Below are 24,694 nucleotides of genomic sequence, written 5' to 3'. Positions count from 1 at the left end.
CTAGGAACTTATCCAAACTGAGGTATACTAACTGCTTTAACAATATCCTCTGGCCATGAATTCCAGAGCTTAATTGTGCATTGAGTGAAAAAGAATTTTCTCCGATTTGTTTTAAATGTGCTACTTGCTAACTTCATGGAGTGCCCCCTAATCCTTGAATTATCCGAAAGAGTAAATAACCATGTCACATTTACCAGGAAGTATTTAAAAAGTGGTAGTTAATCCTAGTCCTTTCAGTCCTGGACTATCACGTGTTAGTTCTGGTAATTGACTCATTTTATTTACTTATTTATTTAAAAAATTATTTATAGCCTGAAATGTTTATATTGCAAGGTTCAGGGTGGGTTATATAGGCAACATCCATAATTAAAAGAGACATATCACAAGTAAAATTAGAACAAGGACAATACAAATTGGACATACAGCCGATACAGTTACATGATAATAAAGTCATCCAATCCTTGAATGTGTTGCTACAAATGGATTATCTGCAAGCTAAAAAAGCTGTGAAATAGGGAGGGTGAATGTTTAGAAGGCTTCCTTAAACAAAAAGGTTTTGAAAGCTTTTTTGAAGTCCTTAGTGTCCCTTAGGGACCTGATAGTGAAGGGAAGGGAATTCCTGTATGTTGGCCCTGCAGCTGAAAAGGCTCTTTCACGGGTGGTGGACAATCTTTTAGTTCGGGGAGAAGGGACTTCTAGAAGATGCTGATAGCTGACCGGAGGGTTCTTGTAGGGATGCAAAGTCTGAGAATGGAGCTGATCCAAGGTGAGCTAATACTGTAAAGAAGACTATGTATTAATGTTGCTGGTTTGTACTTTATTGAATGGGTAGCCAGTGGGATCATTGTAGAATAGAAGAGATGTGATCATATTTCTTAGCACCAGAGAGCGTTCGGGCTGCTGAGTTCTCGGTCAGGTGAAGTGATCGAATGAAAGTCTGAGGAAGACCCATATACAAGGTGCCCAGACCGTTTTACCTACTTCAGTGGGGTAAGCCTAAGATAGAAGGTTACATGCAAAAGGATGGCTAAGCAACAAATAACATGCAACAACATATTATAACACATCATAGCTTATAGACAGCGAGTATAGTGTTGTACATTGTACACACAGACCTTACGGAGTATTTTCAAAGCACACCTAGGCTTTGAAAATACTCAGGTAATTGGCATAGTATGCACACACATTCATTCTCATGCCTCCTCTTTGGAGGGGGTAATATACATGTGTACATGTACTTTTTAAAATCAAAAGGTGTGTGCATAAGTGCCGATTCCACTCCTGGAACGGCTCTCCTTAGTGTGTGTAAAAGTATGCATAAAATCAGGGTATGCACGCACTTTTACGTGTGCTCAGCCTGGGTCTCTTTTAGAATAGCCATTCATGCGCAAAAAGCTGGATTATTTATTATGATTAAATATCTATATGTACATATGGTTTGAAAATTTTTGTACATATGGTTTTGTCAAGTTCCCAGGCCAGTGGCTCTCCCAGAGATAGTTCTAGGCCTCTCGCAGTTCAGAACCAGCTCATGGCTGGTACAGCGATACTAAGGAGTAGCAGCTGAGTATACCAGTAACTAGTCCAGCCTAAATCGAGGTGCTGATAGCCAAATGTGTTACTTCGATTTCAGAATAAGCCACCTCTGTGCACAGGCAGGGGCTGGTTCCAAGCACAGGGCTAAATTGTCTTCAAGTTGCTGGGAAGAACTTCCTAGTTCCCAGTTCCCAACAGCCACACCCCCAGTTTCTTGGGGGTGTGGCTGTTGATCTTGGCATCACACTCATTCCCTTGAGTACTTCAAGGAGCTCAAACTTAGTGGCCAGAGAACCTGTATATTTCCCCAAGCAGTCCCCAGTTCAAACTCGGCCAGTTGCCATAACAGGTTTGAAGATTTTCTATTTTGTTTATAGTTTATATAGGTTTCTTTGGCTATAGTCATGTAGATTTTTTTTCTTCCTCTACTCCTTTTCTTTGAGAGACCGGAGTTACCAGAACCATTACCTACAATACTTGAATGTAATCTGCTTTGAAGTGGCTAAAAGGCGGAGTATAAATCTAAATAAAAGAGAAAGCTAAAAAGAGCTGAATAGAATTGATTTCTCCATTGAGACAACCTTCTGCAGGTCTTTACTGACTCAGCTCTTCACAGGTAGCACTTGTAACCCTCCTCACTCCTCCACATGTCAGGGTGAAATCCTGGAAGCAGAGCTTCTTGGTTCCCTTGAACCTAGATATGAAAACTACTTACTTTCCAGAGGTCATCATATGCCTTTGCAGACCCATACCAAAAGTGCACTCCTTGAGTACCGGGTGCAATTCTGGTAGCTGCCTTTCAAAAAAGATATAATGGGACTAGAAAAGGTACAGAGAAGGTTGACCAAAATGATAAAGGGGATAAAATGTGTCCCCTATGGGTAAAGGCTAAAGAAGTTAGGGCTCTTTAATCTGAAGAAGAGACGGCTGAAGGAAGATATAATAGAGCAGGTTATCCCAAACCTGTCCTGGAGAACCCCCAGCCAGTCAGGTTTTCAAGATATCCACAATGAATAAGCATGAAAAATTTGTATGCACTGCCTCCATAGCATGCAGATTTTATCTCATGTATATTCATTGTGGATATCCTGAAAACTGGACTGGCTGGGGGTCCTCAAGCAGGTTTGGGAACCTATGCGAAAGAGGTCTATAAAATCATAAGTAGAGTGGACCTGGTAAATATAAATCAGTTGTTTACGCTTTCAAAAAAATAAAAAGACTAGGGAATACTCTATGAAGTTATTAAGTAGCACATTTAAAACAAATCAGACAAAATAATTTTTTTTCACTCAATGCACAATAAAGATTTGGAATTCATTGCCAGAAGATAAGGTAAAGGTGTTTAGCATAGTTGGGTTTAAACAAGATTTGGACAAATTCCTGAAGGAAAAGTTCATAAACTGTTATTAACCAGATAGATTTAGGGAAAGCCACTACTAATCCCTGGGCATAAGCAGCATGGAAGCTATCTATCTGGGATCCTGCAAGATACATGTGTCCTGGATTAGCCACTGTAGGAAACAGGATATTGGGCTTGATGGACCCTTGGTCTCACCCATTATGGCAGTTCTTATGTACATCTGTAGGGATGTAATGTACATGACAGGATGATTCCATCTTAAGATGTAGATCTTGGGTAAATTTTAGTAAGTGACCACAAAGGCCTTACACATCATGTGACGGATTTTACTCAACGTCACAGGAAGTGGTAGACTGGAGAATGAACTGAGGACTACGGGTTCACAACTCTGAGTTCTAAACCAGGGGTAGGCAACTCTGGTCCTGAAGTGCCACAAACAGGCCTGCTTTTCAGGATATCCAGAATAAAATATGCGCATGCACTGCCTCAGGCATATTTAATGTAGATATCCTGGAAACCAAACCTGTCTATGGTACTCCAGAATTGGAGTTGCCTACCCCTGCGCTAAACAACTCAGAGGGCACTTGATTTTCCTGAAAATTAGCTTTTTTTTTTTTTTTTAATAGAAGAGTGGCAAACTATTTATTGCTGATGCTGTCCTCTTCCTACTTTCCACTGCTGCAATTAAAGCCTCCCACCACCCCCATGCTCCTCATCATTGAAGTCTTTCTGATGACACCTACTAGAGTCCCGATTTACCACACCCAGCAACTCGACCCCACCTCCCTCTCTCCCAGCTCTCGCTGAAGTAGCCCTCCTCCACTGTTGGCTCTCTCTAGCTTGCAAGTCTCCCAGATACCTACCTTCCTGAGACTCCCCCCCCCCCCCCCCCCTTCTATCAGTGCATTCCCCTTCCCGGCTGATTTCTCTCACTAGCACCGTCTGGTTCCATTTACACTGGCTGGCATGGCACAGACCGTAACTCTGCCTTCTCATGAATCACAGCATTGCTGTTTAAAAAAACAGAATCACAGAATTGCTGTTTAAAAAAAAAAAAAGTTGTTTAAAATAATCTTCAATTTTAATTAACAAGAAGGCAATACAGTGCCAGATAGGCCTTGATCTCCTCTCTTCCTCCTTTCTAAATTGTCATGCCATTGATCACCAACTGGACACTTCAGAAGTGGCACCCAACTGGTGGTCCAAGACGTTATGACGAAAAAGAGGAGGAAGATGTTTGTTGTTGCTGCAGGAAAAGCAGAAAAATTACATGTGGCAAGCGACAGGAAGACCTGCTGCTTTCAGCCAGAGATCATACTGGAGAAGGAACAGTTTAGTTCAGCTCTGGTGTTAGTCCCAAATAAAACCATCAAAGCCACCTCCATCCAATGGAGATCATATCCAGGAAATGGTTAAAAAAAAGTGCCCCACGATAGGGCCAGCATCATGGCCACTAACACAATTAGACCCTTTATTTTTTTTTCCATCCAGGGCAGGTTTCATAAACTCTGCCTTCCATGCCAACATTTCCGAGTCCTACCATTGCTCACTGAGGTTTGCATGGGAGTTTTGCCTCATTTACACACAGGCTAGATTCAGATAAGTCTATTGACATGACAATGTTACACTTGTTGCCAAAGAAAAAACATAAGTAATTACATAAAACGAGGAAAGGGTAATAATGACAAAATATTAATAACTTCCGCTAACTCTTTGCTACCGTCTATGGAAAAATCTACTAAAATAAATACCTTACTAAATTTACCAGCTGGATGCTGGCGGCTCTGCGCCTCATTCTGCACCCACTTCTGGGCCGTACCCAGGTCAATTGCCTGTGGTCTAGTAACGCTACTGCTCGTAGCTCAGGCCAAGCGGTGTACACGGTCGATCGCCGGCCATCAGGGCTGATCAGAACTGAGCATTCCGTGGAGGCGATGACTCAGGTCCAGAGAGGGGCAGAAGAGAAAAATGGCTGCCACATCCGCCAACCAAAAAAGAGTGGTACTGAGGATGGGCCTCAGAGGAGATGCTGGCAGGGGGTTTCCCCAGAGCTGTCCAGCATATTACATCTTGTGAGAGGAAGGAGGGGAAAAGGGAGATTATCCCCAAATAAGTAATCAAAGCAAAAATGAACTCAGCATAGTGAGGTCTATGAAAAGAAAGGAAGAGGCTCCTAAAAGACTCGCTCCTTTTTCATTTCTAAGTTTGGCCTCAGCAATAGGCCGGCTGATAAATGGAATCATTTACTGCATCTTAAGCCCTACGTCCAATTTATCTTTTTAAATAGATTGGCAGCTCCTGAAACCTTTCCCGACTGGATTTGCTTTTCCCTTCTCCTCCCCACCATTTCTTACCCCTGACGGTCTCTTAATTAATGTGCCTGCCTTGGCACAAATAAGATTTAGAAAGAAACGGCAGTGGCAGCCGCTGTGTAAATCACCTTATGAGATTTAATGCCCAAGACCGAGCGTGCAGGAAATCGAGTCCACGGCCAAAGACAGGGCTAGCTCTCCAGACTCATTCCATCGCTAATAACCACAGTCTCTCTTCCCCCCTCCCCCGACTCCCCCCCCTCCCCCAAACTTTAGCTGGCATTTAAAAAGAGAGAAAAGAAAGTGAAAATGAGAAGATGGATGAAATGTGCTTTGAGTCTCGCACACCAGCTGGGGTTTAGGACGCTTGGTTGTTAAAACCCACGACATTCCTGCTGGCTTTTATGGGATTTTCTATCCTATATCTGTCCTTGAGGGCTGCAAATGGCTCGGGTTTTCAGGTTATCCCTAATGAACATGCAGGAGATGGATTTGCATCCAGCTGAGGCAGAGTGCATGCAATTTTTTTCTTTATTTATAAATGTCTTCTATCCATATTCATTAGGGATATCCTGAAATCCCAACTCATGGCTTGTGGCCTTCATGGACTGGCAGTGAGTAAATATCACTGTTCTAACCAATATACCTGAAAGCATGTGGAGTCCGTCAGCTGCTGCCCAGGACAGAATGCAGGGCAAAGTGTCAGATTCCTCAGGTCACAAAACAGCCATTTGGTAAGATTGGGTCCCAATGGCCTCGTGCACAGGGCTCTGTGCTGCAGCATAGAAGACCGGGGTATGAACAGGGCACTGAGGCATTACAGAGGCAATATGGCAGGTCTCCAGGAGACCTGCGAGCCCAGGAACGAGTAATGCAAATGTTTCTCTCCCAGCACAGAGTCTAAAGCCATTCAGGCAATGGTCGTGAGGAGAAAAACCAATAACAAAAATGGATTTCTTCACTTGCCTGGGAGTGAACTTTGCACAGGGGCCACCCCAGGCACATTAATTTGAGACTGGGTTTTTTTTGTTTTTTTTTAATAAAGTGTTGCATTGCATTCTTGGATTTGTAGTGTTCGTCTCCTTTACAAAAAAGATTGGCTACATATCCTTAACATGCAGTAAGATATCAGCTTTAAAGAAATGAGAACTGCCTCAGCCTGATCCTGGGGGCTAGGAGTCACCCATGATGATGTGCTGAATGGGTTGCCTTTGAAGATCCTGGGATTCCCATATTACTTTTTTTTTTTTTTTGCTATCAATGCATCTCACAAAGTGCAGCAGAGCTGGCATGAGCCCCTTGATGAGGAAAAATAAAACTTGGCTGCACGTCACCAAGCCGCCTGGTAAATCTACTTATTGCCCTTATAAAAACAGAAAAGTGTTACAGCATCAAATGCTCTTTTTTTCTGTGTGCCAAGACTTGTGGTTGGATGGATGTCAGACACAGGAGATTTCATCCAGGTAGTTAAGATGAATATTGCTGCATGTCCAGCATCTCGTTCATCTATTTTCAGCTCTCTGCACACAAAGAATGTTTTGCATATAACCAACCAACAGGGACAAGGTACAGCACGGCCAGGTAAGTGTTCCCAGGCACCTCCTGTATGGACACCACACACCTCGTCATCAGGGAACATTTATAACTGAATTCATCGGAGGTCATTTTCAAAGGATTTATGCGCATAAATGTAACACACTGTCGTAGCAATTTTCGAAAGCCATTTTCTCGCGTAAAATGCACTTACGCGAGAAAATCCTATGGACAATTCAATGGCGTATACTGTAGCAATTTTCAAAAGCCCACGTACTCGACTAAATGCTTTTTAAAATCAGGCCCAATGAGTTCAACAATTTATCAGCAGCAGTAAACATCATCATACCATCTCTATAGCCCTGTGTTTGTTTATTATCACAGCTGAAATCTGTTGTAGGAACAATTTGTATCAGTCCTATAATACATTTTCGTGTGGATGTCCTTTTTGAGGTTGATTTTCAAAGCTATATACTCAGGTAAATTGGTCAGTCTGAAACTAGCTGAAAAGTCTGCCCGGATTTCCACCACATGCCTATCTTTGGGGGGATATTGAGGTGAGGAGAGGGAACGAGTGCACATAAATGCACACGGGCTATTTTACTCTCCTCCGTCACCTGCACGAAGATCAGGTCCAAAGCACACGGTTACTTTCTGTATTTATTTATTTATTTATTTAGATTTTTTTCTATACCGGCATTCGTGATAACATCACATCAAGCCGGTTTACAGTAAACAATGGGGTAATAACCGGAACATAGAACAAAATATGTAATATACATATTATAAATACATATTATAAATACAGTTACAATAAACAAGGATACGTACAACTAGGAGTAAGAAGAAGAAAAGATAGGAACTTTAACATGTTGTATTAACCTGTAGAATGGTAAGGTTTCCAAAGATGGAAGTGAATGATTTACAATGAATTGTTCAGTTCAAAAATGCAGTTTTTAACAATAAGGAAGAAATCATAAATAATGAAGATTCTGGATGTTTATAAAGTGTAGGGGAAAATTATCAGGATAGTTATAAAAGAAAATTGTTGCTTGGAATTTGAATATCGGAGAGAATTGTTTTTAGACTGAGTCTGGGAAGGCTTGTTTGAAAAGCCATGTTTTGAGTTTTTTTCTAAATGTCAATAAGCAGGGTTCTTGTCTAAGTTCCGTTGGTATGGAATTCCAAAGAGTGGGTCCTGCTGTGGAGAAAGCCCTATCTCTATAAGTTATATGGAGGGAAGTTTTGGAAGGTGGTACCTGCAGAGACTCTTTGTAGTACTCTCTTATGGGTCTGGAGGAAGTATGCTTTATGAAAGGGATTTGTAGGTTAAGAGGAGCGATTTGTTGGATGGATTTATAGATTATGGTGATTGACTTATAAAGAATTCTGAAATGGATTGGCAGCCAGTGTAAATCTTTAAGGATCGGGGTGATGTGCTCTCTTCTCCTTGTATTTGTTAGAATTCTAGCTGCCGTATTTTGAACCATTTGTAGCGGTTTAGTATGTGTTGATGGGGTACCTAATAATAAAGAATTGCAATAGTCTAACTTGGAGAAGATTATTGCTTGTAGGATAGTCCTGTAGTCATGGATGTGGAACAGAGGTCTTATTCTTTTTAGAACATTCAGTTTATGAAAGCAGTCTTTAGTGGTTTGGTTTATGAATGCTTTTAAGTTAAGCCTGTTATCGATGATTGCGCCCAAATCTCTTACTTTTGTTGTTTGTAGATTAGTTGGAGGGATTGTAGGGGTGTGGCTAATCTCAGATGATATTAGAAGGAGTTCCGTTTTTGAGGAATTTAGGATTAAATTCATACTGGACAGGAGGGAGTTGATTTCTTGCAGATAATATTCCCAAAGATCGAGGGTTTTTTTAATGGATTCTTTAATTGGTATCACAATCTGGACATCATCTGCATAAAGGTAGTGTTTAAGGTTCAAGTTGTTTAATAGATGGCAGAGAGGGAGGAGGTAGATGTTAAAGAGGGTGGGAGAGAGGGATGAACCTTGGGGAACTCCTTGAGATGAAGGGTAGCGTTTAGATTCTTTACTGTGTATTTTTACCTTGAAGCCTCTGTTTTTCAAGAATGAGTGGAACCAGGACAGTGCAGAGCCTGTTATGCCGATATTCAATAGTTGGTTAAGGAGCATAGAGTGGTTAACAGTATCAAAGGCGGCTGAGAGGTCCAAGAGAATCAAAAGGAAGGACTGGCCTTTATCAAGGCCAAGGATGAGGTAGTCTGTTAAGGAAATTAGTAGAGATTCTGTGCTTAACGATTTCCTGAAGCCATATTGTGAAGGGTAGAGAATTTTGTGGTCTTCCAGGTAGTCTGATAATTGAGAATTAACCAGTTTTTCCATGACTTTAGCAATGAATGGGAGGTTTGAGATAGGGCGAAAATTGGAGGGGTCGTCAGGGTCTAACTTTGGTTTTTTCAAGAGCGGTTTGATTGATGCCATTTTAAGGTCGTCAGGGTAGAGTCCTTTAGATAAAGAGCAGTTTATTATGTCTGCCAGAGCTTTGGATATGGTATCCGGAATAAGGAGGAGTAATTTGGAAGGGATTTGGTCTAATGGGTGTGTCGATGGTTTCATCTTTTTCAGTATTCTAAGGATCTCAGAAGTTGTAGTTGGTTCAAATGAGTTGAGTGAGATGTATTTGTTATGGTGTATATAGGTACTGTAGGGGGAAGAAGTATTAGGCGAATTTTTAGAAAGGAGGTTAGCTATTTTGTTGTTGAAGAAGAGAGCAAGCTCCTCTGCCTTTTCTTGTGCTTTGTTAAATGGAATGTCAGGTGTTTGGATTTGAGTTAAATTGGAGACATAGGTAAAAAGGGCTTTAGCATCAAAGATCATATGATGGATCTTATGAGCATAGAAGTCTCTTTTGATTTTTTGCAAGGAATTTTTGTAATTGTGGAGAGCAATTTTGTAGGTAGAAAGGGTGGATGCTGAAGGGGATTTGCGCCATTTGCTTTCGTATGCGTATGCGTACGCCATGCTAACGCATTTTCAAAGAGAACATTAACTACAACGCATGTGCATTAGAAGAACCCATAACTACACGGGCTACTCAAATAGGCCAAAGGGCAACTGTCGAACAGCCCGCAGAGCAGCAAACTACTTGGGTGCTTTTAACACATGTATTTTAGCTACTTTGTGCCTGCTATTTGTGTGGAGGACAGAGTAGCACATGCGCATCTGAAAATCAAATGCACCTCCTCCTGCTTTTTGTGAGGCTGAACGTATGGAAGCCTGGATGTACGTTTAGTCAATCTGAGCAGGGAAGTTTTCAGTCGAGTCAATTTACTTAAGTAAATGGTTTTCAAAATGCTCTTCCCAAGTATCCCTGTTGAATCCCATGGCATCTACCCACGCTCCAGCTTCATGTCTATTGATATTACACCCGTCTCAGCCTGTCTCCCCCCCTCCCCCACACTCTTTCTCTGCCTCCCAAATGTGCTCGTCCCTGAATTATCAGCCTAATATCTGGAAGATCAGATCCTCAGCCATCTTTTTGGCACTTGCCCAGTCTCTCCTTCCATAGGCTTCACTTTCTGTTACAGCTTATTCATTTCCCAACTCCAGTCTTTGATCCACCCAAACCCCGAAGAGCTCTGTGCCTGATCTGTTTGGCGGATACTGTGTCACTCACAAGCAGATATCTGCTTCTTGTCTCTCTCCACCGCCTCCCTCATCAGAGATCGTGTTCCCTTTGTATCTGCTGGGGATGTGCTTTCACGTGAAACAAAATTTCCCCAATTCGTTTCGTTTCATTACGAAGATAACGTGAAAAAAAAAAAATGAAATTTTGTTTGTTTCATTGTCAAATAGACTGGGATCCCCATCCAATCACTCACCCCCATCAGTGGGTCCAAAAGTTGGCAGCAATCTCCAGTTGCTTCTGCCCCACTGGATGTCTATTTCAAAATGGCGCCGGCAGGCCCAGGGTCCAGTGCCAGTTTGTTATACAGAGGGTACATATGCACCTTCCTAGGCGTGTTCCCCCCCGCGTAACAAAATGACACCGGCCTCAGGGCCCAGCAGCACCAGTTGGAGATCCCTCCTGCCCCTTACACCTGTGGATGGGATAAAGCAGTTGGGGGGAGCGCCACCAGGGGCCTTTAGGAGAGGGGCATCTGGTGGCGGCAGCAGCAGCAGAATGGAAGGGGCCCGGGTGACGTTTTTTTTAAATTCCCTTTTTAGCTTTTTTTTTTTTCTGTTAAAATGAAAGAAAACAAAAATGAAATGAAATGAAGAGGTGTCCAGTACACACCCCCCTCCCATCACCATCTTGCTCCACCCATCTGTCCACTAGCATTCCTTCCCTAGTCTCAGGGGGCACAACCGCCGCTCCTCTTCGTCGTATTCTGGATTGAATGAATGGGCTTGGCCCTCCCCATTCCCACATTTTTCCCGTTCTGGCTCCTCCTTTCTGGAATCAGCTCCCTGACCATCTTCTTTTCAAACGTAAAACCCACTTCCCACAAACTCGCCTTCAGCGAATTAGCAGGAATACCCCTGCCAGCATTGCATCCCCCATGTAGGGCTGCCTGCCACCTGCGTGCACCAGACGTTTGTAAAATGTCCTGGGTCAGGGCATCAGCTAAAGAAATTCACATTTCCGTCCACGTCCTTCTATCTCCCTCACTGCGCACACACATTCAGTCACCAAAGTCAGCTCAGATTAAAACAGAAAAAAAAAAAAAAGTTCCCAGAAACACTCAGGACAAAGAAAATAAGCAATAGGTGAACTGGATATCGACTTCACAGCAAAGCCCCATGAAAGGATGGGTAGGGGCATAGCAATTCCAACTGAGGAGGGGAAGAGGAAATACTACAGCATTCTGGATATAAAAGGTAAAACTGAGAAGGGAAAGGAAGGAAGTGCGACTGCATCCTGGGTAAGTGAGTTGACACTCGGGAGAGGAAAGTGCGACTGCATCCTGGATAAGTGAGTTGACACTCGGGGGAGGGAAGTGCGACTGCATCCTGGGTGAGTTGACACTCAGGGGAGGGAAGTGCGACTGCATTCTGGGTGAGTTGACACTCAGGGGAGGGAGGTGCAACTGCATCCTGGGTGAGTTGACACTCAAGGGAGGGAAGTGCGACTGCATCCTGGGTAAGTGAGTTGACACTCAGGGGAGGGAAGTGAGACTGCATCCTGGGTACGTGAGTTGACACTCAGGGGAGGGGAGGGAAATGCGACTGCATCCTGGGTGAGTTGACACTCAGGGGAGGGAAGTGCGACTGCATCCTGGGTAAATGAGTTGACACTGAGGGGAGAGAAGTGCGACTGCATCCTGGATAAGTGAGTTGACACTCAGGGGACGGAAGTGCGACTGCATCCTGGGTGAGTTGACACTCAGGGGAGGGAAATACGAATGCATCCTGGGTTAGTGAGTTGACACTCGGGGGAGGGAAGTACGATTGCATCCTGGGTAAGTGAGTTGACACTCGGGGGAGGGAAGTGCGACTGCATCCTGGGTGGGTTGACACTGAGCAGGGAGGGAAGTGCGACTGCATCCTGGGTGAGTTGACACTCGGGGGAGGGAAGTGCAACTGCATCCTGGGAAGTGAGTTGACACTCGGGGTAGGGAAGTGCAACTGCATCCTGGGTAAGTGAGTTGACCCTCGGGGGAGGGAAGTGCGACTGCATCCTGGGTAAGTGAGTTGACCCTCGGGGGAGGGAATTGCGACTGCATCCTGGGTAAGTGAGTTGACCCTCGGGGGAGGGAAGTGCGACTGCATCCTGGGTAAGTGAGTTGACACTCGGGGGAGGGAAGTGCGACTGCATCCTGGGTAAGTGAGTTGACCCTCGGGGGAGGGAAGTGCGACTGCATCCTGGGTGAGTTGACACTCGGGGGAGGGAAGTGCGACTGCATCCTGGGTGAGTGAGTTGACACTCGGGGGAGGGAAGTGCGACTGCATCCTGGGTAAGTGAATTGACACTGAGCAGGGAGGGGGAAGGAAACACCACTGCACACTGTGCATGAAAAATAACACAAAGGGCTGGGAGTGGAAAGACGTTGTGTAGTTGTGTTGCAGTCTCGTTGGAGGGAGAAATTCAATTAATGAAAAGAAAGGAACAAACCTCCTCGCCCCTCACTGTCTGCAGGTTTCACCTGGATTGGGCGATTCATCTGGAAAATGAAAACACAAAAGAGGAAGAAGGTGATTAGAATATGACGGTAAGGAATGTTCACTCAAACATGGCAGCCCCCTGTCTCTTCCGAAATCCCCCCCCCCCCCCCCCAGCTGTGTCTGTATTCAGAATGGTTTTACATGGGACAGCTGCTTCCCTTGCAGCGTCTGGGTCATCCTGCACCGCCCAGGAGCTGCTTACCATTAAAGAGCACCGTCAGTACCAGGGGATTGTCCTTTGCCATTACTCGTGCTTTCCATTTTTAGCCCATTCCCTCCCTCTGTTTACCATCCACTCGTGGCAGCAGCCTTGAGGAAAGCAGAACGGGGCGTCCTACAGAGTTGTTATTGCTGAGCAACAGCTACAAAGCCTTTTCCCTCCCTGGGGCTGGTTAATTACTGGCAGTAACTGCAGCACTCCCAGCCAAAGCAGACCTGAGGAGCAGGTGTCTGCTGCTGCTGGGAATCTACTCTACACTGCCCACATGACTTTTTCAGGGTCATCAGTCTGACACAAGTGCATAAGATGTTCTAAGCTCAGCCAGTCCAAAGGTCCATCGAGCCCAGCACGCTCTCTCTCTCCAACAGTGGCAAATCCCAAAGAGTAGATCCACTTCCTTAGTGCTCACCCCCAGGAATAAGCACTGGCTTCCCCCACATCCATAGTAGCTAATAATGACTTTTCCTCCTGGAACTTGTCCAAACCCCTTTGAAACCCAGATTATGCCAGATTTCTTGACCACATCTTCTGGCAACAATTCCACATTTTAATTGATAGGGGTGTGCAGAGACATTTTACATTTGTTTTGTTTTGGGGGGGGGGGTTTTTTGTTTCATTTTTTTGTTTTGTTGTGTTTGTATGAAATGATAAACCCACAAAAAAACAAAATGAAAAAAATGAAAAAACAAAATAAATCAAAGAAATTGTCCGATTCTGGGCAAAAAAAACAAACCAAACAAACAAAACTTCCCAGGCTCTCTCCTAGTGCTCCCAGCCTCCCCCAGATGGTCTATGAAGTCTTTAAAATCCATTTAAACCTTCATGGGAAAGGAGCAAGCCCTAGTCATTCAAATGGCATTGGCAGATCGAGCCTAGTGCCGGACGCTCGCCTGCACCATTTTGGATGAAAGAAAATAATAATGACACCAGACTAGATCTGCCAGTGCCATTTGAAATAGCTGCAACAGTGGGATAAGAGTGACCGGGAATTGCTCCTACCCTGGGAAGAGTTACACGGATTTTAAAATCTTCATTGGGTACAAGCATCTGGGGGAGGCTGGGAGTACTGGAAAAGCACATGAGAGCTGTTTCTTTTCTTTTGGTGGGGGCAGGGACTAGACAATTAAAAAAAAAAAAATGAAGGAAGACAAATTAAATTTTGTTCTTTTAAAACCAAAATGAAACAAAAAACGGAAATTTCATTAAAATTTCAACGAAAGCACATCCCTAATTAATTGCATGCCGCATGAAAAGAATACATCCTCCAATTTGTTTTGAGTCTGCCCCTGCTAGCTACATAGAGTGCACCTCCTAGTCCTAATACTATTTGAAAGAGTAAATAACCGCTCCCTATTTACCTGTTCTACCACACTCAGTTTTATAAACCTCAATCATATCCCCCTCTCAGTCATCTCTTCTCCAAGCTGGAGAGCCCTAACTCGTTTAGCCTCTCATCATAGGACTGTTGTTCCATCCCCTCTATCATTGCTGTTGCCCTTCTCTGCACCTTCTCTAGCTGCACTATATCCATTATTCATTTTTATGACATCACAGCTGTTCACAAACGTCCACTACTTGTCTGTGATCTCGCTGTCATGCATACTTTATCAGAACCTTTGTCCTGCTTATCAGAACCTAAAGAAAGTAAGCTGCACAGCAAGGCTGTAGTTATGGCAGGCATAGATCTTAACAGATAATTTCACAGAAGATATCCCACTATGTGAGCCGCATAGGCAAGTGGTGGTGTTGGGCCCTGTTGCACATTCAGCACAGCTGTTCCACAGGGTCATACAAACAGGCAGGCGCATTAAACAAGTAGAGCGAAGAAACTTCAGAACCATGCATTACTGCATCACGGAAACAATCAGTTCATTATGTAGAGCAGGCCTGGGCCATGTGGCACTAAACCTCGGCCCAAGGCTTGTCCTGCTGAACCCAGTGATTATGCATTAGGAAGATTTTCTTATGCACAGATTTATCTCCTGTGTATTTATTTTGGATATCCTGAAAATCTGACTGGTTTGTGAGATCATCAGGACAGGTTTGGGAAGTCCTGCCTCAGCCTCTTTTTTTTTTTTTTTTATAATTTCTAAATGGTTTGCTAAAGTGCACACAAACGATTATTTTTGTTCTCATTTACAGAGGCTTCATTCCAAAAAACAAATCAGCATTTCACTGCATTCCAGTTAGGACAATGAATCAGAAAAAACTTGGCCTGGGAAGATCCCTTGTTTTAGGTGGGGCAGGCTCGTCATGATCTCTCTCACTCCTTTTCCATAAACAAGAGGAGGATAACTTTCAAGTAAATGCGTGTGGCAGCATATACACAGGTACATGGCCACGAGCAGATCTACGCCAGTATCTTATAACCTGTGTGTATGATATACCCGCATTTTTATAAAATATGCATCTCTCTACCCTGCAGCCTAGGCACATACATAGGCTTCCATGCAAATACATGCAATGCATCAAAGAATGTGTATCAATGAATTGAGAACACATTTCCCTGCATATTTTAAAAATATACTCATGTGTCAAAAAAATAAAGTAGGACTTTCGCATATCGGGATTTGCACGCAGAAGACAGTATATTTTAAAACACGTGCTCATCAATGAAATTGCCAGTTTTACCAATTAGTCCACCCTTTAGCTCAGTCCTTCTCCAGGCCATCGAGACCCTCCTGGTTCTTCACCTAGACCTGCCATCCAGCCATTGGTATACAATACATATGTTTAATATCATTAACTCCAGATAATTAGCAGGTGTAAAATTACCCCAGTACTTTGGCAAATCTGCATGCGTGTCTTTTAAAATAGCAACTTATGGGGGGTCAGTTTTAAAAACACTGCTCGCGCTAAAAGGCCCATATACAAGAGAATCTGAGCCGCATGAGAGCAATGCATATTTTAAAAGCTGGAAATTACAAGTGCATATATGCGGGCATTACTAAAAAAAAAAAAGGGGGCGGAGCTAGGGTGTGTCAGAGACGTTCCGGGGCGGGCCCAACAGTTACACGTGCAAATCCATATTTTAAACTTGGAGGCTGCAGCACCTGGCAGCTTGTTAGCCGCATTTATTTACTGGTACTCCTGATAAGGGGTCTGGATGAACTTGAGATAGACTGGGCAAAATGGTGGACCAATTGGGAAAACTGGCCATGTCTTTCACGTGAGCATGCGTTACAATTCACTTACCTACTCAAACACAAAGATCCATTCCCAAGAATTTAAATGATATATATCCCAGGGCTTATTCATAGAAATTGTCTACTTGTAGGAGGATATTGCACCTTTTGTTATTATATGGTAATATGTTATATGGTGTGATTGTGCGTCTCTTTATAGAAACTACCCACACCCCAGAAACTCATGGGGAAGCAGCCAGTTCCATTACAGTACTCTTTATTGTAAAATAATGCAGATAAATTCTCTGCACTCTTGAAAGCAGTTTAAGGAGTTCAAGGGTGGTTATTTAATTAATGACTCAAAAAATCTTAATGGGTAAGAAAGGGTTCTAAGTGACAGCTCCAAATATATCACATGATCGCAGAAAAAAAATTAGTGGGTTTTTTTTTTTTTGCCAAATCCCCAATTTTTTCTTTGATGCTATAGTATGTTTGGGGCTTTCGTATTTTCATACATTTAGAGCTGTTCCTTACTCACTAAGATTTTGCTTGGGGGGCAATATTTTGTGTGGGGGGTGTATATTTTCCTCTCAGTTTTTTGTTTGTAGTTATCTAATTATCAACGCTCTCATGAGCTATTTCGTGCGTATCTTGTGACTGGGTTTATCTATTTTATATATCATTTTAAATAAACAATTCCCAATGGGGTAGATTTTTAAAGAAGCGCACCCGGCGCGCACAAATGCACACCCGATTTTATAACATTTGGGGTCCCTAGGGGAGCCCCGAAGGCTTTCCCCGTTCCCTCCGAGGCCGCTCCGAAATCGGAGCGGCCTCGGAGGGAACTTTCCTTCCGCTCCCCCCCACCTTCCCCTCCCTTCCCCTATCTAACCCACCCCCAGCCCTACCTAAATCCCCCCCCTCCCACCTTTGTTTCAGGAGTTACGCCTGCCTCCCCTGGCTGGAGGCCCCGGTCCCGCCCCCGGACCGGCGCCAAATTTTTGGAGCTTTAGGCAACCGCCTAGTTTTCCTGTTGGAAGCACCGGCCCTGGCCGCAGAGGTAACATTCATAGTCCCTAAACGTTCCCAGTGCTGTCCCCATAGGGACACCTGGTTATAAGACTCAGGGTGGTGCAATGCATTCCAAATTCAGACGAGAGCAATGGTTTGAGGACCCCTGAGCAAGAACTGTCATTGACACTGTAATGATTGAGTTAGGTGAGAGGGAAGAGGGTTATAAAAGGCAAAAACCTACTGCAACCCAGCAGAGACTAATTCTGACTGAGCTGGAAGCTCAAAGCAGCAGGGGGAAACCACCGGACCAAATAATTGCCAAAAGCCAGACGTATCATATTCACAGGGAACAGTCATTAGGGGGGTAATTTTCTAAATGCCTGCATTGGTGCAGAGTCTGTACTACTTTTTACCCGTGGGTTTTGCCCCATTTTTCAAAGTGAAAATACATGCATACTTTCACTTAGTTACACCTGCCGTTTTGTGCAGGGAGTTTTCCCCAAGAAAAAAAAAATATAGGCGTATACTTTTGAAATTTCAAAAGTCTGCATGTGAGTGCAAGCCCCTCCCCCAAGCCCATCCCTGGGAATGCCTCTTCTCACTGTGGGTAATGCTACACTTGTAATGGTTGCACTGTGCACCTAAGTTGACCTGCATACAGGGAGAGAAATTTTCAAAGCTATTTTCAAAAAGCCCATGTCTGTGGGTAAAACACTTTCCCCCATGGAAATGACTTTCAAAACTACTCCTATAAGAGCACATGTCAAAGCTGTTGAAGCAGGTTAATCATTTCTGTGCATAAACCGTCTGTCTGAAAATGGCTCTCTCAATCCAGTTAAAAGTGCGTGCATTGCCCTACAACATATAGCACATATAGGTATTCCTTAGGGAGTGCGTTAGGCAGGATCAGAAAATGTGTGCAGACTGTATTTTCACGTGCATGTACAGTATTTTTCTTGCAAAAAATTACCCACATGAAAAGCCATCGTCTGCGAGTAGAAATAATTAAAAAAAACAAAAACACGTATGTGCATATATTTTATCTTTGAAATGTGACGCAGAAAGGAGGGTAAAAAGTAAGGATGTGCTTTATTTGAAACAAAATTTCCTTCTTTTTTTTTTTTTTTAAAACATAACAAAAACATACCAAGTTTTATTTCTTTTAATTTTGTTTCATTTCCAAATGGAGCAGGAACCCCCTTCCCTGCAGAAAAGCCTCCATACAACAGAGCCTGCTGGCACCATTTTGAAACAGTGGATCGGATACGAGGTTGGGGGGAGGGAGGTCCAGGGGAGTCTGGGGGAATGACACTGTTGAGGACTTTGGTGGCGGTGGCAACAGAGGGGAAGGGGAGGAGGGGGGGGGGGGGGGGAGGTGACTGTGACATTTTTCTGTTTGTTTTGTTTTTCGTTTCATTTTAAATATTCAAAATGAAATGAAACGCAAACAAAAAAAGGAAAAAGAAAATAACGAAAACAAAAATGTAAAACATACAAAAAAAACGTTCACTGCACACCCCTAGTAAAAAGTACCCACAATCTTCACAGCAAAGCAGCCAGTCTGAAAATTCCCCCCAGTGGAGACAATTTTCAAATAGCTCTCATAATTTCTTGTTGAAAATTAGCAAGTGTAAAGTATTATGCACCTACGGCGCCCATGCACTTTGCACCTGGTCATGCAAGGGGAGGTGTCCTTTTGGAAATCCCAGTACGCCCGCCACTTTCTATCCTCCAATCTAAACCCACCCCGGGAGCACCTTTTTTTTTTTTTTTAACCCGGATAGACATCCACGCGCTTTGGAAGCCGCACGGAAATTTAGCCAGGCCAGAGGTGAGCAATTTTCAGACAGGGCGATTTCCCTGGGTAAATGGCCTTGAACACTGCTCTCCACTGGACCAGCACTGGCTGATTTAGCAAAACAAAGATTAAAACTAAAGGGAGGCAGGGATTCTAGGGTAAACATAGAAACATAGAAATGACGGCAGAAGATGACCAGATGGCCCATCCAGTCTGCCCAGCAATCTTCGCACTTTTGTTTTTTGGGTTTTTTTTCTCATACTTATCTGTTTCTCTTGGCTCTTAGTAACCTTTTGGTTCTATTTCCCTTCCACCCCCACCATTAATGTAGAGATCAATGTTGGAACTGCATCTAAGTGAAATATCTCGCTTAATTAGTTCGGGGTAGTAACCGCCGCAATAAGCAAGCTACACCCATGCTTATTTGTTTACCCAGACCATGTAATTCAGTCCTTGTTAGTTGTCTGTATATAGATCCACTTTTCTTCATTCCCCCTGCCGTTGAAGCAGAGAGCTATGCTGGATATGCGTGAAGTATCAGTCTTTCTCCCCTGCCGTTGAAGCAGAGAGCTATGCTGGATATGCATGAAGTATCAGTCTTTCTCCCCTGCCGTTGAAGCAGAGAGCTATGCTGGATATGCTTGAAGTATCGGTCTTTCTCCCCTGCCGTTGAAGCAGAGAGCTATGCTGGATATGCATGAAGTATCGGTCTTTCTCCCCTGCCGTTGAAGCAGAGAGCTATGCTGGATATGCATGAAGTATCGGTCTTTCTCCCCTGCCGTTGAAGCAGAGAGCTATGCTGGATATGCATGAAGTATCGGTCTTTCTTCCCTGCTGTTGAAGCAGAGAGCTATGCTGGATATGCATGAAGTATCAGTCTTTCTTCCCTGCCGTTGAAGTAGAGAGCTATGCTGGATATGCATGAAGTATCGGTCTTTCTCCCCTGCTGTTGAAGCAGAGAGCTATGCTGGATATGCATGAAGTATCGTCTTTCTCCCCCTGCCATATAGAAGAGGGTAATTGGAATGAGGGTCACTGTGCATCCAGAGATGGACACCTACTAGCAATATGAACGTCACAAGAGATCTTTTCTGCCATACAGTGATGTTTCTATGTAAAGTGTTCCAGGGTGTGGGGTAGAGGGGGGAACGGGGCAGAGTTTGGATTTGTGTCATACTTTACATTTTAAAGAGTATGCATGTAAATTCACATGCACAAGTTATGCGCTGCACAGAGCAGGTGTAACTTTTTTTTGTGGGAGAGTTTTATTCGCACTTTTGCATAATTTTCAAAGTGAATTTATGTGGTGAGGCTGCTGCACAAATCACCTGCAATGTTACCATAATGACTCTCCCCAAGGAGAGATTACCAATCTGAAGTAAAAGAAAAGTGGTTACACTTCATCCTTGTGCATACCTGCTCAATCAGATCTGTATGCAGGTGGAAATAAGCTTTTAAAATAGTTTAATGTAGCACAATAGTTTTAGTATTAAGAAAGTCATAAAACATTATAGTCTACACAGCTGTTGAATTTATAGGTCATTCAGAATATCCCATGTCAGTAAGCACAGGCAGAGATGATTTTTACTGCTCTAAATTACGGTTTATAAAACTGAAGCCCATGTGAAATGGCCCGCCACAGTGGCAGAGCAAGGACACACAGTCAGTCGCTCAAGAGTGGACAGCACGCTACTGCAGTTTCGTGGAAGGGGCTGGAGCTTGCTCTTCTAACACCAGCATGCCCCATGGCTGCTCAGTGCTTTTCACTAGGTGCCAGGACATTTCCTGCCATTGGTCTTGCTGGGAAGTCCAACTTGGCATTCTGGCGCACGTTTCATCTGCTGCCTAAGTAACACTGTAGAACTACAAATTATTCTGCTAAACAGGGGATCCCACGTGTAGATGTGCAATACTATTAGAAGATTACTAGATAGTGCCATTTGCATTTTAACCTAATATCGGATTTATATTCCAACTTTTATGACTGGTCAGTCCCTTCAAAGCAGATTATATTCAGGTATGGTAGGTATTTCTCCATCCCCAGTGAGCTTACAATCTAAAGATCTGCACATTTTTCTGGAGCCTGTATTTAGATAGCTCTTCTGCTGCTGAACATGCTGGAGGCTCCCCCCCCCCAAAAAAAATGCAGTGAGCAAAGAAGAGAAAAGCTGCAATTTCTAACAGAATGCAAGACGTTTTGGGGTCGCTGTAATAACCTATGGTGGACCTGCCGTGGGTTTTTGCACGTGGCATTACACGCGGGTTTCCATGCTAATCTTACACGTGCGTGTAATGACGCAGTTAGCGCGGAAAGACGCGCGCACCAACTCGGTCAAAAAGCCATGGCTGGTTTAGGGCGAGTCCATGCTAATGCCATGCAAAGGAGGCAATGAACTATTCATAGACAATGCAGAGAGCTGTGCTGGCGTAAGTGTGGGGTTTTTTTAAGCAGGTTTTTAGCGCCTGGGTCAAGGCAGAGTTAAGTGTAAGCGCCTGTCTGGAGGTCAAAAAAATTACGTGGCAGAAGCCAGAAGAGAGGTCAGAGAGGGAACAGGCACATGTAGGAAATGGTGAGTGCTTTTGTAGCCTCTTCTAAATCTCTGCTGCATTTCTCCCGCTCATCGGCATCCACTATTATAGTTCCCACGCGGTCAGCGATGGATCATGAAGGGGTTAGACTCTCATCCCACCTTCCATCCCACTCCCGGACCACTAACTCACTACTGTCTTAAAGGCTTTCAATCAAGCAGTCACAGATCATCACATTAATGCGGGTTTATGCGCGATTTATTACATAGGGCCTTCAGCATGTGTTTTAGTGCACATATCTACCCAGATATTTATTTTGCGTGGATTTTCTACATGTATCTCATTTGCATGTCATCTCCTTATTACATCCCATGGAGGCACCTGACTTTGCCCTGTGCGCTAAAAAAAAAAAACATGCAGACAACTAGACTGAAGGCCCTATGCAATAAATCGTGCATAAACCCACATTTATTGGTGACTTGTAATTGATTCTTGATTGAAAGCCTTTAAGACAGTAGTGAATTAGTGGTCCGGGAGTGGGACTGAAGGTGGGTTCAGTGTGGCAAGATTTCACTGCAGGTTTTATTACATCAGCCCCTTTGAGAATAAGTAGAGGAGAATGAGTCATTCAAATGAGAAATGTCCCCCCTGCTATAGAGAAAGACTCTTGATGTTATCTCTGTTATGCCAAGTTATCTGACTCTCATTCTACTCCTGTACCTTTCTGGAGTACCCATACAGGACTTCCTCGTATGGTTTTGTGGTGTGTTGATCAACCAATTTCCAGCTCAGTCACTTGTATTACTGCAAGCTGTGCATGTGTACAGGGCGGCGACTTGGAGATGTCAACAGCCTGATTTCACCAGTAGCCAAAATGGAGTGAAGATCATGGAGCTGCCTAGTGGACCCCATCCTGCTGGTCACCAAAGTGGAAAAGTGGCCATAGGTAGCTCTATCCCAACAGTGGCCAAAGTGGAGTGAAGGCCATGGGCCACCTGGCGGACTCCATCCTACCAGTATCCAAAGTGGAGCAGGAGCTGTGGGCCGCCCATTGGACCCCATCCCACTGATAGCTGAAGTAAAGAGGCTAGGGGCCACCTGGCAGGCCCCATCTCATCCCACCAGCAACTAAAGTGGAGTGGAGGTCATCTTGCAGATCCCAATCTGATGGAGGCCGAAGTGAACAGACGGGCTTAGAGCTGCCAGGGGAGCCAATAGAAGAAGATAGGGTCAAGCCTGTGTTTGTGTGTGTGCATGGGCATGTGTGAGAGAGAGAAAGTGCATGTGTGTGTGTTTGAGAATGTGAGCGTGTGTGCAAGCATGTGAGAGAGGGAGCATAAGTATGTGGAAGAAAGGGAGTATGTAAGTGAGAGAACATGTGTGAGTATGAGTATGTATATGTATATATATGAGAGAGAGAGGAGCAAGTTTGTGTGTCTTCCCATACCCACTAATTCACAATGATCTCAGGGTAACTGGAAATCAACAGTTCCCAGGAATGGAGCGTGGGAGATTTTTAAAAATCCTTAGTTTTTATTTTAGTGCGTGTTATTTGATGTGTCTTATGTTTTGAAATATTTTACTGGTGTTTGGGAAATTTAAAAATGTATATGAGTTTAATTATTGGATCTTTTACTCATCAGCTGTTTGAAATATGTATTTTTAGTACAGTTCTACTATTATGATTGATGTTTTATATTTCTTGATTTTATTATTTGATGTTTTATGAGGAATGATGGTATTTGTGTTTTGCATTGTTGCACCACGTACAGGGTTAGGCTTGCTGTGGTTTCCAGTTCAGTTTTTGTCTGCACATTTATATTTATACTTTATCGTCTCTTTATTCTGTATTTGGTGAGTGTCTGTCATGTTCTGCATGTGAGACAGAGGTGAAGTATATTGTTAGCATATAATTTCTGGGTAGGGATGTAGAGTAGTCTGGCTTGATCTGTTTTACTATTAGGAGGGTTATTTGTATTTTAGGACCTGGTGTAATATTTGCAGTGTTACTTTTTCATAGGCTTATAATTGTTTGAGTGCTGGCAGTTAGTGCTGATTCGGTATGAGAGGTTTACTATATTGTAATTGTTTACTTACGGCTTTCTGAAAGTCAAGCCCAAATCCAACATGTGTTACAACAGGCCTAATACCATATGGGTATCTTGCAGGATTTTCTAGTTAGCACCATAGCAGTGCATATAAATATAATATACATGTTGTAAGTGACATTTTTATCTCAGAATATTGCACTCCAAATGTTCTTTTTCATGTAAAATCTATTATAAATGCATAGAGGTCCATTTTCAGACGCCATTTAGAAGGATAATGTAACAGTTATCAATCTAAATGGCTTACCCGGGTACGTTACCTGGATAAGTTAACCAGCTAACGCCGATATTCGGAATTAGCTGATTAACTTATGCGGCTAACTCTTGACAGGGTTTAATCAGCATTGAGACCACGTCGCTAAATATACCCTGCTAATTAGCCAGATAAATGTATCCAGTTAACTAGCTGAGCAGCTGAATATTGCCCTCATAATGTTTATTTTATTTGATCTGATTTATATTCTGCCGGGGGGAGGGGGGGTAGGGTTTGCAGGGCTTTTAAATTTGCATAGGATAGGTGTCAGATTATAAAGTTTAGATCACTGGAGGGAGCTAGAGGTTTTTTTTTTTGGTTTTTTTTTATGGGCCTGGGTCAGAGATTGAATGATCAGGGGTTTGGTGGGGGGCCAGCATAGTAATTGTTCGCACAGGGCAGCAAAAAAAAGCTAGCACTGTTCCTGCCGCAGATTAGAAATCTGGCTTTCAGAATTCCAGAGACTACTGCCTGCTCTTTCTCCACCTCCAAGACAAGCAAGTTTTATGTTGCAAATTTCCTTTGGAAAACAGGGGAGCAGTAAAGGGGTTAAGAAGCCGGAGCGTTGCCAGGCTTAGAGCAATGCACTAAAATGCTCCCAGTCCCAGATACAGTTTACTGCTCTATTTCAACATGCAATATGTGGACATTAAAAGTGAAATGATTAGAAGTATCCTAATCAGCTCTCAGTCTGGTAAGTGACAGATGTTAATCTAATGAAGCAATTAAAGGTAATGAGCTCACTGTCCCTCTCTCTAGC

At 43.5% G+C, this 24,694-nt stretch overlaps 1 protein-coding gene across 1 annotated transcript in view; it reads right to left on the bottom strand.

Moving 5' to 3' along the window:
• The window catches only part of CELF6 (CUGBP Elav-like family member 6), a 417,202-nt gene that overhangs the window by 95,803 nt on the left and 296,705 nt on the right, over nucleotides 1-24,694 (bottom strand). Inside the window, exon 3 of the mRNA XM_029575372.1 lies at nucleotides 12,838-12,886. Within this exon, the coding sequence (XP_029431232.1) occupies nucleotides 12,838-12,886 (49 nt within the window). The remainder of the gene's footprint in view (nucleotides 1-12,837; nucleotides 12,887-24,694) is intronic.

Source organism: Rhinatrema bivittatum, chromosome 13, assembly GCF_901001135.1.
Source record: "Rhinatrema bivittatum chromosome 13, aRhiBiv1.1, whole genome shotgun sequence".
Lineage (NCBI taxonomy): Eukaryota > Metazoa > Chordata > Amphibia > Gymnophiona > Rhinatrematidae > Rhinatrema > Rhinatrema bivittatum.
This window is presented reverse-complemented; position numbering and strand designations above follow the sequence as displayed.